This window comes from Pongo pygmaeus, chromosome 13 (assembly GCF_028885625.2).
Source record: "Pongo pygmaeus isolate AG05252 chromosome 13, NHGRI_mPonPyg2-v2.0_pri, whole genome shotgun sequence".
NCBI classification, from domain to species: domain Eukaryota; kingdom Metazoa; phylum Chordata; class Mammalia; order Primates; family Hominidae; genus Pongo; species Pongo pygmaeus.
The window spans coordinates 122137156-122152061 of NC_072386.2; the positions used below are offsets into that span (position 1 = coordinate 122137156).

At 44.4% G+C, this 14906-nt stretch overlaps 1 protein-coding gene across 24 annotated transcripts in view; it reads left to right on the forward strand.

Annotated features, from left to right (window-relative positions):
- The window catches only part of PRRC2B (proline rich coiled-coil 2B), a 127167-nt gene that overhangs the window by 67732 nt on the left and 44529 nt on the right, over positions 1 to 14906 (forward strand). For 23 of the 24 annotated variants that reach the window (XM_054500087.2, XM_063649963.1, XM_063649961.1 and 20 more), the window contains 5 exons: positions 3676 to 3819; positions 5899 to 6140; positions 6584 to 6705; positions 7165 to 7307; positions 14440 to 14530. In XM_054500087.2, coding sequence (XP_054356062.1) covers positions 3676 to 3819; positions 5899 to 6140; positions 6584 to 6705; positions 7165 to 7307; positions 14440 to 14530 — 742 coding nt within the window. The remainder of the gene's footprint in view (positions 1 to 3675; positions 3820 to 5898; positions 6141 to 6583; positions 6706 to 7164; positions 7308 to 14439; positions 14531 to 14906) is intronic. The other variant, XM_063649968.1, reaches the window with a different exon arrangement.

The window sequence follows — 14906 nt, forward strand, 5'->3', positions numbered from 1 at the left end:
GAACTACAAAAATTAAAAGAAAAACTTCCGTATAAATTGGCCCAACTCCTATGGAAGCCAGTTTGGCACTGCCTGGCAAAATAATAACACATAATACCCTTTGACCTAGCAAGTGTACTCTGAGGAAATTGCTCTACAAATTATACTTGCCCATGTGTGAAATGACTTGTGCATAAGATTATTCACTGCAACATTATAATAGCAAAAGATGGCAAACAGTCCCTTGAAATGCCTGTAAAATTATGGTACTTTAATGAAATGTGATTTGGCTATAAAGAAAAAAAGCAGAAGTTTTCTATTGATTTGGCAAGATCTCCAGGTGAAAAAAAGTACAGAACGGTATGTATAGTATCTTACCATTTGTGTAAAAAATGGGGATGAGGGCTGGACATGGTGACTCACACCTGTAATCCCAGGACTTTGGGAGGCCGAGGCAGAAGGATTGCTTGAGTCCAGTAGTTTGAGACCAGCCTGGACAACCTGGTGAAACCCTGTCTCTACAAGAAATACAAAAAATCAGCCGAGTGTGGTGGCAGACACCTGTAGTCCCAGCTACTTGGGAGGCTTGAGGCAGGAGAATCACCTGAGCACCAGAGGTGGAGGCTGCAGTGAGCTGTGGTCACACCCCTGTACACCAACCTGGGTGACAGAGCAAGACCCTATCTTAAAAGACAAAACAAGAAAATGGGAGTGTGGAAAAATACACTTCTAAAAAATGTTGTATATGCATGTTTTAAAAGCCACCCATCTGTATACTGATGTATATATATTTGTTTAAAAATCTCCAGAAGGTAACAGAAAACTGCCAGTTTTTTGAGGGAGTCAGAAGGGGGCAAATGGGCATAGGGGTGAGAGGAAGGCTTCTGTGTCTACCTTTACATGGTGTTCACTTCTGAACCATGTCATTGTGTTACCTGTAAAAAATATAGATAATGTAACTATCACAATAAAGCTTGATGGAGAAAATAATTTTAAACTGGACGTGGTGGCACACACCTGTTATCCCAGCTACTTGGGAGGCCAAGGTGAGAGGATTGGTTGAGCCCAGGAGTTTAAGTCCAGCCTGAAAAACATAGCAAGACCCTTTCTCTACACAAAATTTTAAAAAAGAAAGAAAATAATTGCAGGCAGAAACCTGCCAACCCACAGAATCGACGCACTGGGCAGGGTGGGGGCCAAGTATAAAAGTCAGTTTCAGCTCCCCCTCTTGTGCTAGAGTCACGCATCTGTGACACTGTCAGGAGTGTGAGGATTTGAGGGTGTTGCCCACAAGTGTTTTCATGACTCTTTGGAATTCAAAAGGACTTTTCCTGAATTGATAGACTCAGTTGATAGGTCACCTGAAACAGACCCAGGAGAACTGATTGCATGTTTGGGCAGAGGTCAGAGGCTCAGATACCAGCTGCTGCCCCACCAGTGGCTCAGCCTGTGATCTTGGAAGAAGCCCCCTTACTTTCCTGCCTCAGTTTCTCATGGCAGAGAACAGATGGCAGGTGAACATCATAAAACATTGGGACCTTATGAATACTGGTATTTTGGTGTGAGATTTTTTTTCCTACTCTGTATCCTTAGTAAGATTAATTCATGCTTACAATAATATCTTCATGATTCTTGAAGCAGAAGAAAGAGATGGAACAGCAATATTGGACAGGTGCTGGGTTTTTTTCCTAATTTCAAGTCTACCTTTTTTGAGGCAGGATTTCATTCTGTTGCCCAGGCTGGAGTGCAGTAGTGCAATTTTGGCTCACTATAGCTTCAGTCTTCTGGGCTCAAGCAATCTTCCCGCCTCAGCCTCCCAAGTAGATGGGACTACAGGCATGCACCACCATGCCCGGCTAATTTTTGTGATTTTTGTAGAGATGGGTTTTCATCATGTTGTCCAGGCTGGTTATACTGTATTTTAAAAATACAGTTTTTATTTGGTTCTTGCCAGTGACCTTCTACCATAATGAAGCGACTCTGAGTCAGAGCCCCCTTTGCAGAGCACCAGAGCTCCTTCATGACACTTGGAGTCCATCTCTGGTTGGTCATTGGTGAATGGTGTCCAGTCTTACCATCAGGTTTATTTGACCCTGGACCTTTTTACTAAGGGAGTGGCACGCGAATTGCTGCCACGTGCCTGTGTGGTGATCCAGCCATGCCTTTCCGGCACAGTCGGCTTTAGTGAACAGCCCTATGGATCAGTGGTGCTAAGAATAATTTAAACTACTTAGGGGAAGATTTGGGTTTAGCTGTATAGGGAACAAGGCATTCCACAGGGGGCCATTTGTTGTGTAGTGGCGCCACTGTTCCTAGATTGCTCCTGTCTGGAGTGTGCTGCATATTCCAGATCAAAAGACATGTGCCATTTTTAATCTGTTCATCCAAAAATGGTGGCAGAACCTCTGTGCTAAGTTCTGTGTAAGGGAACAACATTAGGAAAGGCTTCTTCTCTAAAGCAGGTTGTAATGTCAAGGAATGAATGAAAGAATGAAGAAATAAACTGTTCCCAGGATTATAAGAGTGAAATGTTTGGCCTTGTAGGGCTCAAGGAACTTAGTACAAAATGCGGAAGGACAGGTGAATGAGGAGTTACTCATGTGTATAAATCTAATTTCCACCTGATCTTACCACATTTGATGGTAGAAAGCAGCATTTTATTATTTTATTTTTTTTTGAGACGGAGTCTCGCTCTGTTGCTCAGGCTGGAGTGCGGTGGCACAATCTCGGCTCACTGCAAGCTCCACCTCCTGGGTTCACACCATTCTCCTGCCTCAGCCTCCCGAGTAGCTGGGACTACAGGTGCCCGCCACCACGCCTGGCTAATTTTTGTATTTTTAGTATAGATGGGGTTTCACCATGTTAGCCAGGATGGTCCCGATCTCCTGACCTCATGATCCACCCACCTCGGCCTCCCAAAGTGCTGGGATTACAGGCGTGAGCCACCGCGCCTGGCCTATTTTTTTATTTTTAGAGAGAGGGTCTCACTTTGTCACCCAGACTGGAGTGCAGTGGCACGTTTTTGGCTCACTGCAACCTCCACCTCCCGGGCTCAAGTGATCCTTCCACCCCAGCCTCCTGAGTAGTTGGGACTACAGGCGCCCGCCACCACACTAATTTTTTGTATTTTTTGGTAGAGACAGGGTTTTGCCATGTTGCCCAGGCTGGTCTTGAACTCCTGAGTTCAAGTGATCCACCCACCTTGGCCTCCCAAAGTGCTAGGATTACAGGTGTGAGCCACTGTGCCAGGCAAAAGCAGCATCTTAATCCTTTTGGGGTGGCCTGGGGCAGGGATGGCAGCACACTCTGTAGGTGTTGCCTCCCCAGGAAAGCAGTTGCGTACTTGGCCTCCCCTGAGCTGATTTTATAGGAGGCTGTGCTTGTCTGTGGCCTCAGGCAGTCAGAAGAACCTTCCCTGCTGTGGCCTGGAGTGGCTGTGATGTCTTACCTTATTCCCTTTGTAAGCAGGCACTGGTCCTTGCAGGTCAGCTGGAAAGGGGCATGATGCTGTCAGCAGCAGTCTCCCTTGCCACCCTCAGCGCCCTCGTGGCATCTGCCAGCACAGAGCACCCTTGTGACAAGGCTCCCTTAGAAAGCCCACTTCCAGGCAACATGGCTTTCAAGGTGTGCAGCTGGGAAGCAGACGACTGTTGACTCCATCTCACTTCCTCCATGTCTACCCCGTCTTCTTGACAGGTTTAAGGGGCTCAAGCCGACTGTTATCCTTCTCTCCCGAGGAATTTCCGACGCTGAAAGCAGCTGGAGGGCAGGACAAGGCTGGCAAAGAAAAGGGCGTCTTAGATCTGTCGTATGGGCCAGGACCAAGCCTCCGCCCTCAGAGTAAGTGACTGCAGCCTCTGGGCACTCGATGGAGTCACAGAACTTCCTCCTCTCATCTCTCTGCACTCCTAAAAGGGTGCTGATGCCACTGGGGTCTCTAGTTCGAGCTGGAAACGTGGCTCTTTGGCTTGCCACGTGATCTGTGCATCCATTGGACTTGTTGCCTAGGCCATTGGATTGGGCCTTGTGCCTTTTTTTGTCTCTTGGGTTGGGCCAGGCCTGTCTCCGCCTCCTCTGTCATCCAGTTGTTAGTTTTGCTGTGCCTGGTGGCTGTGGCAAGGATGGACAAAGGACCAATTAACTTAGGTCCCCGGTTCAAGAGCTTGTTTTCTAAAGCTCCCAATCCTAGCTGCATCTAGTCGGAATCACTGGGGAGTTTGTGAATGAGTCTGATTTCCAGTCCTCCCCTCCCCCAGCCCAATTAGGACTTGTATTTTTAACCCATTCCTCTGGGAATTGTGACATAAATCAGCCTGGCACTGGTCTCTACTGGCCCCTCATCTTAGGTCGGGCCGGGGAAGTGGCAGGATTGTGTAGCACTTGCTGGAAATTTCTCCTTGGAAGCCGAGGGTGGCTGGAGGTTAAGGTGGTGTTTAGGAATGCGATTTTCCACATGTTCTACTCAGGAATTTTGAAGTGGCTCATGTAGTCCAGGGGACTTGATCAGGTCTTAAATTGCGAGGGCCTTTTGTTTGCTTGCCTTGATGTATCCCCAAGGCCTCTCCCATTCAAGTCATAAGTGATGTCCTGTAAGTCAGTGATCACTGTGGATGTGTCTTACTTAAACCAGCACTCACTGCCTTTCCAGTGGCCCACAGAGGACTGGTTTATTGTGCTTCTTTTTTTTTTTTTTTTTTTGAGTTGGAGTTTCGCTCTTGTTGCCCAGGGTGGACCAGGGTGGAGTGCAATGGCGCGATCTCTGCTCACTGCAACCTCCGCCTCCCGGGTTCAAGTGATTCTCCTGCCTCAGGCTCCCGAGTAGCTGGGATTACAGGCATGTGCCACCACGCCCAGCTAATTTTGTATTTTTAGTAGAGGTGGGTTTCTCCATGTTGGTCAGGCTGGCCTTAAACTCCTGACCTCAGGTGATCCGCCCGTCTCAGCCTCCCAAAGTGCTGGGATTACAGGCGTGAGCCACCGCGCCCGGCCTGTTTGCTTCATTTTAAGGGACATGAATTATGTCTTTCTGGGATTAATTAAGATGAGCTGCTTTGTGGGACTATAAAAATGTAGACACAGAAGAAGCTTCTAAGCATCAGTTTAATCTCCTCATTGGAGAAGGTGAGAAAACATGGACAGAGGGGTGACCTCGGCTTGCCCCAAATCACACAGCAAAGGGGTTGAAGAGCTGGGATCAGACATGTCCTGGGTCTCTTTCCCTTAAGGGTCGTGTAACTCAGAGACCTTTGTGCTTCAACTTCTAACCAAAAGGTGACCGAAAACAGCGGTCTGTTGTCTCATTTGATTTCTTGTTGGCCTCTAATAATTTCCACCCGATCTTACCACATTTGGCGATAGAAAGCATCATTTCAGCAGGTTTCCATCTGTGAGCTACGCAAGTGCCCCACACCTCCACTGGAAGGACAGCAGCTGCGCCTTGCCTGTCTTGTGGGCTGGGGGATCTTTATTAAAAGGTGCCACTGCTAAACAAAGCCTGAAACCACTGTGCCCGGAACTCGCTCCTGTGTTAATGTGTAGACCAGTGCTGACCCTAAGTGAGCTGGTCAGCGTTTGTTGAAGGAATGACCCAAGGCTGGTTTCATCAGGGCCATCTTCATCTCTCTGAGTTGTGAGACTTGGGGGAAGGGTGGTGATTGTTACTTACTGATGAAGCCTTCTCTCTGAGTAGATCTCATTTTTTATTTCACAGTCAGACTTCCCTCAGCAAGTTCATCCTCATTGGCCAGGGGTCTGCCCCACCCTTCCCTGACAGATTTAACAATTCTTCACTTTTGGTGTTTTTTGTTTTTCATTTTATTTTTTTGGTGAAGGAGGGAGTCCCTTGACCTTCAGAACCTCATACGATCCCTCCTTCCCCCTCCTCTTCCCTCTCCCCTTTTGCCCCCTTTCAATTTCCAGATGTGACAAGCTGGAGGGAGGGCGGTGGGCGACACATAATTTCTGCCACGTCTCTGAGCACCTCCCCAACTGAGCTGGGCAGCAGGAACTCGAGTACGGGAGATGGAGCCCCCTCCTCGGCATGTACCAGCGATTCTAAGGACCCCTCTCTCCGCCCGGCTCAGCCTGTCCGAAAAGGGGCTTCACAGTTCATGGGAAATGTATACCACCCACCTACATACCATGACATGCTTCCTGCTTTTGTAAGTCTTCAGAGTGTACTTCCCCCCCCCCCCATGAAGTTGGATTGTGTCCAGCAGATAGGTCAAGTGGTTGAATGTCCCCCTTAGGGTCTCCTCTTGGCCCTGTTACCCTACTTCCGAGGCTTCCACTCGTTTTGCATTTTCTCTCCATGCTTTTTAAATCTTCAGGGCCTCTGGCTTCTTTCCCTGGTGATGTGGATATGATTTTAGCCTTTGGTTCTTTAGAAACAGGAGAGGCAGGTTTTCCCTGACATAGGTCCCCAAGTCTACTTACTGGCAGCAGGAATGAAATGGGGGAGATGGTGGTAGGATTAATTAGGAAACCCCAAGACTTTCCTGTTTCTTTTTCCCATTTTCCACTTTACAAAACACATTCTGATTTAAGTGGAAATTGCAGTTTCGGCCGTTACCAGCAAATCCTGTTCATTGATGTTATGTTTCAGATGTGTTCGCCAAAGTCATCAGAAAACCAGGGTACAGTGGAACGAGGCTCTTTTCCCCTTCCTCAGCTCCGCCTTGAACCTCGAGTTCCTTTTAGACAGTTCCAGATGAATGACCAAGACGGGTGAGTCCATTGCATTACAGTCACGTGTGTAGAGATGAGTCCGGTGGTGATTCTGGTCAGGATGAGGGGCTGATGAATAGAAGTGCTGTGTCTCCTGGAGACCACAGAGAACTTAACCAGCTCAGCGTGGCAGGGTGTGTGGGGTGGTGGCTGGGATTTGGAGCTGGATGACAGATTGAGTCATGATTTCAAGTGCCTGGAAGAGTTGAAGTTCTGGCACGTGTGTGTTGCTGCTGCCCTAGGCCTTAGCAACCAGCATGTAAAACTGCAGGACAAGGCAGAACTTCTTTCTGGGATGTACTTATTTGCTCATTATATATGTCTTTTAAAGGAACTGATAGAAATATTAAATCAAACATGAACCTTTGCAGTGTGGAATTTATTTTTGGAAAGGTATTTGATTTTGCTTCCGTCTGTATACTGGACATGATTCCATCATCTTTACTTTTCTTTTATCAGAAAAGAAAACAGGCTGGGATTGTCTCGCCCACTACGCCCACTAAGGCAGCTGGTGGAGCGGGCACCACGGCCCACCATTATCAATGCGGAAAACCTGAAGGGCCTTGACGATCTGGACGCCGATGCCGATGATGGCTGGGCAGGTGGGCAGAGAAGCACGGGTGGTTTAGATGGGCAGGACCAAAGTCCATCTCTGCTTACCAGGGATGGAAACCCCCTGGTACCACTGTGTGTTTTCCCTTGGCAAGACAGGGATGAAGAGCAGGACAGGGAAGCAGCCCTGATGTGCCCTCCTTCCTCATTTACTCCCCAACTAGCGGTTCCTTCCTGGCCAAGCCATTAGCTTCTTTTAGTCTTTAGTCTTGATCTTAGAGTTTTATTGTTAACTTTTTAAAAATTATTGATGATGCAAAATTTAAACAAAAAAGAAAATAGCTCCCAACCACTGATCACTCAGGTTCAATAAGTACCAATGTTCTGCCATTCGGTTTTTGTTTGTTTTGATTTAATTTTTTTCCAAGAGACAGGGTCTCAGCTACTCTGGGCATACTGCCTATGGGTTAGCCCTGCTCTGCAAGGAGCAGTAAAAAATATAAAGATAAAAAGGAAGGCTGGGCATGGTGGCTAACGCCTGTAATTCCTTTGGAAGGCTGAGGTGGGCAGATGACAAGATCAGGAGATCGAGACCATCCTGGCTAATGTGGTGAAACCCTGTCTCTACTAAAAATACAAAAATTAGCCAGGCGTGGTGGCGCGTGCCTGTAGTCCCAGCTACTCAGGAGGCTGAGGCAGGAGAATCACTTGAACCTGGGAAGCAGAGGTTGCAGTGAGCCAAGATCACACCACTGCACTCCAGCCTGGACGACAGAGCGAGACACTGTCTCAAAAAAAAGGAAAGAGAAAGAGTCTGGCTGTGTTTCCCATTCTGGAGTGGAGTGGCTGTTCGCAGGGTCCATCATGGTGAGCTGCAGCCTCAAACTCTTCCTCCTTCTTCAGCCTCCGGAGTAGGTGGAACTACACGCGGGTGCCACAAACCCAGCTTGTTCTGCCATTCTTATTCGTTTATCTCCACCCACTCCCCATCCCCCAACCTGATTATTGTCTTTTATAGTTCTTTTTATTTATTTTCAGGTAGATTTTAATTATAGTGAAAGGCACCCATGTCACATTTTACCTGTAGAGTTTTATAAATGGATACGTGTATATCGCACACATCCATATCCAGAGAAAGAGAGAACATTTCCCTCACCACCGCAGGCTTCCTCATTGCTTCTCCAGTGCTCTGCCCTGCGACCGCTCAAGGGCCTGCTGCTCTTCTGATTCACTTTACCCTAGATTAGTTTTGCCTAGTTAACAGACTTCAGATGGGTGGAGTCATACAGTTTTTACTCTTGCGTGGTTTTCATATTCATCAGTGTTTATATGCCAGTTGCTTTTAGTTGCTGAGATATGTTCCAGTGCATCAATATACTGTAATTTGTTTATTCATTCAAAAGCCCCACTATATACATCATACTTCTGTTTCTCTTGGGTAAATATCTAGAATTGTTGGGTCAAAGGGTAGACATAGGATTAAGTATTTAAGACCTGTCCAAACCTTTTCCCCCGGTGGTTGTGCCATTCTACGTTCCCAACAGCAGTGTGTGAGAATTTGGTAGGTCTGGATCTTACATTTTGGTGTTCATCTTTTTTTTTTTTAAAGAGACAGGGTCTCACTTTGTTTCCTAGGTTGGAGTGCAGTGGCGTGATCAAAGCTCACTGCAGCCTTGAACGTGTTTGTCTTTAATTTTAGTCATTCTAGTGGGTGTTTAGTGGTATCTCACTGTGCTTTTAATTTGCATTTTGCTGATGACTAATGATGATAAACACACTTTTATGTGCTATTTGACAGCTGATATATTGTCCTTTGTTTGGTATCTGAATTTTAAAAAATTGAGTGGTAGGATACCAGCCCTGGATACAAATCCTTTGCAACTTTTATTTTGCAAATATATTTCCTTATTGTATTCTTTGTCTTAATTTTTTTTAAACACTTTTAATGAGCAGAAGTTTGAATTTTGAAGTTTAATTTACAAATTTGGGTTTTTTTGTGGTTATTATTTTTGTGTCCTGTTTAAAAAATGTTTGCTTCCCCTTGGTGGTAAAGATATTCCTAGATGTTTTATAGTTTTAACTATTAATTTTAGGTCTTTGATCCACATTGGATTAATTTTTCTATATGGTATAAGATAGGAGTCAAGGTTTGTTTTTTCCCATATGGCCAATTCTCCACAACATTTGTTGATAAGACTTTACTTTCCCTATCGAATTGCTTTGGAACCTTTGCCAAAAGTCAATTGACTATAAAAGCATTGGTCTATTTCTGGACACTGTTCCATTGATCTATTTGTTCCTCATGCCAATACCACACTGTGGGTTTATAGTAAATCTTAAATTTCAGTAGTGTAAGTTTTCCAACTTTGTTCTTTTCCAAGATTGTTTCCACATAAATTTAGAATCAACCTGTCAGTATTTACAAAAGGCCTGCGGGCATTTTGGTTAGGATTATGTTGAATCTGTATCAACATAGATAAGTGACATCTTAATTTTTTTTTTTCCCCCGAGACAGAGTCTTGCTGTGTTGCCCAGGCTGGAGTTCAGTGGCATGATCTCGACTCATTGCAACCTCTGCCTCCTGGGTTCAAGTGATTATCTTGCCTCAGCCTCCCGAGTAGCTGGAATTATAGGCGCGCACCACATGCCCAACTAATTTTTGTATTTTTAGTAGAGACGGGGTTTCACCATGTTGGCCAGGCTGGTCTCGAACTCCTGACCTTGTGATCTGCCCACCTTAGCATCCCAAAGTGCTGGAATTACAGGCGTGAGCCACTGCACCCCACCTGACATCTTAACTTTGAAACTTGGTGGTGTGTTTTTTTTTTTTTTTTTTTTTGGATATGGGGTCTCACTCTGCCACGCAGGCTGGAATGCAGTGGCATGATCTCAGCTCACTGCAACCTCTGCTTCCTGGGTTCAAGTGATTCTCATGTCTCAGCCTCCCAAGTAGCTGGGATTACAGGTGTGGGCCACTACGCCCTGCTAATTGTTGTATTTTTAGTAGAGACGAAGTTTCACCATGTTGGCCAGGCTGGTCTCGAACTCCTGACCTCAGGTGATCGGCTCGCCTTGGCCTCCCAAAGTGCTGGGATTACAGGTATGAGCCACCATGTCTAGTCCTTAATTTTGAATCTTTAGGTCCAGGAACCTGGTGTATCTCTTTATTAGGGCTTTCATTTCTCTCAGCAGTGTCTTACTTAGAGTTTTCATGTGGAGGTCCTGAATGTCTTTTGTTAAATTTATTCTCAGGCATTTTATGGTTTTTTGATGCTATTAGAAATGACATTGATTTTTAAGAACAATTTTATTTTTTAAGGGTTTGCTGTCATTATATAGAAAATATAGCTGAGGCCAGGCACAGTGGCTCACGCCTGTAATCCCACCACTTTGGGAGGCTGAGGTGGGTGGATCACAAGATCAGGAGATCGAGACCATCCTGGCTAACATTGGTGAAACCCCATCTCTACTAAAAATACAAAAAATTAGCCGGGCGTGGTGGCATGCACCTGTAGTCCCAACTACTTGGGAGGCTGAGGCAGGAGAATTGCTTGAACCCGGGAGGCGGAGGTTGCAATGAGCCAGGATCGCGCCGCTGCACTCCAGCCTGGGTGATAGAGCAAGACTCCATCTCAAAAAAAAAAATACAGTTGATTTTTTTGTGTTCAGTGGTAGCAGACACTTTGTTGAATACATTAGTTTTACTAGTTTTTGTTGATTTCTTAGAGTTTTCTTCATAAACCCTTATGTAGTTTGTAAATAAGGAGTTTTACATTGTCTTTTTCAGATTACATGCCTTTTATTTATTTATTTGTATTTTGCCTTATTGCACTGTGGTATACTTCTAGTATAATATTAACCTCAAGTTCTTTCTAATCTTAGGAAGAAAATGTTTCATGTGTCAGCATGAAGTGTCAGCTGTGGGTTTTTCAGAGATGCTGTTTTATCAGGTTGAGGATGTGTTGCCTTCTGTGTCTAGTTTGCTGAGCCTTTGGGTTTTTTGTTTTTGTAAATTATGGGTATTGCATTGTGTTCAGTGGTTTCCTACATCTGTGTTCATATTATTTTTCTCCTTTATTTTGATAATAGATTGCATTTTTTTTTAATGCTAAATCAACCTTGCATTCTTAGAATAAACCCTCCCTCTTTGTATGCCTAGACTCAATTTGTTAATATGTTTTAAAGTTCTGTCATGAGGGATATTAGTTTGTAATTTTCTATTCTTTTAATGTCTTTGTCAGGTTTTGGTATCAAGTTATGCTGGGCTTATAAAATGAGTTGTGGAGTGTTCCTTCTCTACTTTCCTAAAGAATAAGATTGGTATTTTTGTAAGATCAGTATTATATAGTTTTTTTTTTCTTTCTTTTTTGAGACAGGGTCTCTCACTTTGTCACCCAGGCTGAGTGCACTGCTGCAATAATGGCTCAACGCAGCCTCAAACTCCTGGGCTCAAGTGATCCTCCTGCCTCACCTTCTGAGTGGCTGGGATTACAGGTGTGGGCCACTGTGCCTGGCCAGTATTACTTTACCAGTGAAACAATTTTGCCCCTGGAGTTTTCATTGTGGAAATGTTTTCAGTAATTTATTTTATTTGATTAGTTATGAGACTGTGCAGTTTCCCTATGTCATTTCGTGTCAGTTTTTCGGTAAGTTGTGCTTTTTGAGGAATTTGTTCATTTCTTTTGAGTTGTTGAAATTATTAACATAAAGTTGTTGAAAATACATTATCCTTTTGATGTCTGTAGGATCTGTAGTGGTATCTTTTAATTCATGATAATTTGTATATTTCTTTTTCTTCATTTCTGCCAAGGAATTGAATTGTTAGTTTTATTAATCTTTACGAAGCAGCAGCTTTTGGCATTGTTCATTTTCTCCATTGTTTGACTTGTTTTCTGTATCTATTTTAAATGATTTTTTAAATCATCGAGGCAATTTTTTATTACTGGGACATTTCTAGATTACTCATTTAGTTGTCTTACAGCCAGAGAGCACATTCTGTATGTTTCAATTGTTTTCAAGTTAGTAAGACTTGTTTTATGACTAGGATATGATCTGTCTTGGAGAGTATTTCAGGTGCCCTTTGAAAAGTATATATTCTACAGTTGTTGTTGGGTGTCATGTTTTGTATGTTCCAACTTAGTTAAGGTGGTTGATGGTGGCATTCAGATCTTATTGTATATTTACTGATATTTTTGTCTGCTTCTATGAGTTAAGGAAGGTGAGATATTAAACTCCAATTATGGATTTATCTGTTCCTCCCTTTAATACTGTTGGTTTCTGCTTCATTTATTTTGAAGCTGCCATTAGGCATACACACATTTATAGTTTCTATGCCTTTCTGGTGTGTTTCCACATTTCCCTCCTTATCTCTAGTAGTCTGTTATCTTGCAGTCTGTTTTGTTCTGTGTTCATACCATCGCTCTGACTTATTGTTTCCAGCAAAAATCTTTATCCATTCTTTTCCTTTAAGCTCCTTTGTGTTTGTATTTAAAGTGATTATTTAGTAGACAGCACGTAATTGCAACTTGCTTTTTCAGTTCCTAACTCTGCCTTTTAATTAGATTGAGTTTTTGTTGTTACCTTTTAAATTTTTTTTGTTTTAATTTAATTTATTTTTTCTAGAGATGGGGTCTTGCTCTGTTGCCCAGGCTGGTCTTAAACTCCTGGGCTCAAGCAATCCTCCCGCCTTAGTCTCCTGTGTAGCCAGGACTGCAGGCATACATCATGGTGCTCAGTTAGCCTTGTGTTTGAGGCAGGATCTTGCTCTGTCGCCCAAGCTGGAGTGCAGTGGCACAGTCACAGCTCACTGCAACCTCAACTTCCTGGGCTTAGGTGATTCTCTCACCTCAGCCTCCGGAGTAGCTGGGACTACAGGTGTGCACCCCCATGGCTGGCTACTTTTCTGTATTTTTAGTAGAGATATGGTTTCACCATGTTGCCCAGGCTGGTTCAAATCCTGGGCCTCAAGTGATCCTCCTGCCTCGACCTCCCAAAGCAGTGGGATTACAGGCGTGGGCCACTGTGAATTATATGATTCACATAATTTTAATATAATTATATGATTTACATAATTGTCATATAACATAAAATTTACCCTTTCAAAGTCTGTAGTTTAGTGGTTTTTAGTATGTATTCACAAGTTGTACAACTACCACCACTATTCAATTTCAGAATGTTTCCATCACTCAAAAAAGAAACCCAATACCTGTTGGCAGGCACTCTCTCCCACCTCCTAATCCTGTGGCAACAATAAATCTACTTTCCATCTCTATAGATTTGCATATTCTGGACATTTCCTATCAATGGAATCAGTATGTGGCCTTTCTTGTCTGGCTTCTTTCACGTAGTGTAATGTTTTTACAGTTAATTATGTTATAGCATGTGTTTGTATTCATTGTTTTTTATGACCAAATAATATTCCATTGCGTGGACCTACCACACACTGTTCACACAATCCTCTGTGATGGATATTTTCTGCCATCTGAGCCACTTGGGCTGATCAGTGCCTGGGGCAAGTGGTAACTCACAAATCTCACAAGTCAAGCTTCTGTATTATAAGGGTAGACAACTACTTGGTTTCTTCCTGCTTTGTTCATCCTCTTGGGCCTTGAAATAGATTTTAAAGATATATTGTTCTGATTTAAGAATTGTTACCTGTGGGAGGGTTAGTCTAACCAAGCTGCCCTGCTCTTACCAGAAGCCAAAACTGCCCTTCAAGTCACAGGGGGAGGCAGCCAGGTGGTTGACTCAGCTCCTCTGCTGGGATAGTGAGATTCCTGGCCAAAAGAACCTCTCCGATGGTGCCTGGGTACCACTGACCTTTTCTTTTTTTCTTTTTTTTTTTTTTTGAGATGGAGTCTCGCTCTGTCGTCCAGGCTGGAGTGCAGTGGCACGATCTTGGCTCACTGCAACCTGTGCCTCCTGCGTTCAAGTGATTCTCCTGCCTCAGCCTCCTGAGTAGCTAGTATTACAGGCACACACCACCACGCCCAGCTAATTTTTGTATTTTTAGTAGAGATGGGGTTTCACCATGTTGGTCAGGCTGGTCTCAAACTCCTGACCTCATGATCCGCCCACCTCAGCCTTGCAAAGTACTGGGATTACAGGCATGAGCCACCACGCCCGGCCACCACTGACTTTTTCATTCTTTCTCATTCTTCCTGGGCGCTCCTGCTGTTGTAGGCCTCCATGAAGAAGTGGACTATTCTGAGAAACTGAAGTTCAGTGATGATGAAGAGGAGGAAGAAGTTGTGAAGGACGGCAGGCCAAAGTGGTAAGGACCCGTTCCTGCCCCATCAGCGTGAGTGCATCCCTGCTTAGTGCTGCTGTGTGCATTTCCCAGTTTCCATAGCAACCTGGAATGGCAGACAGATGCTGTTTCCGCTTTGTTTTGAGGGTGACAGCTATTGATGATGGCTGTGAAGGAGGGAGCCAGAGTTTGGCTGCAGGTGTGACTGTCCTGTGCATAGTCGGCCTCTTCACCACCGCATCCGTGTGTCCCCAAGTGTGTTATGCAGACCATGTTTTCATGGATTGGTTGTGGCTGTCATGCCCAAAAAGGCTTCCATGGCCAAGCAAGTTTGGGAAACCTCCCTGGGTTCAACTACTTTTTTTTTTTTTTTTTTTTTTGAGACAGGCTCTCACTGTCA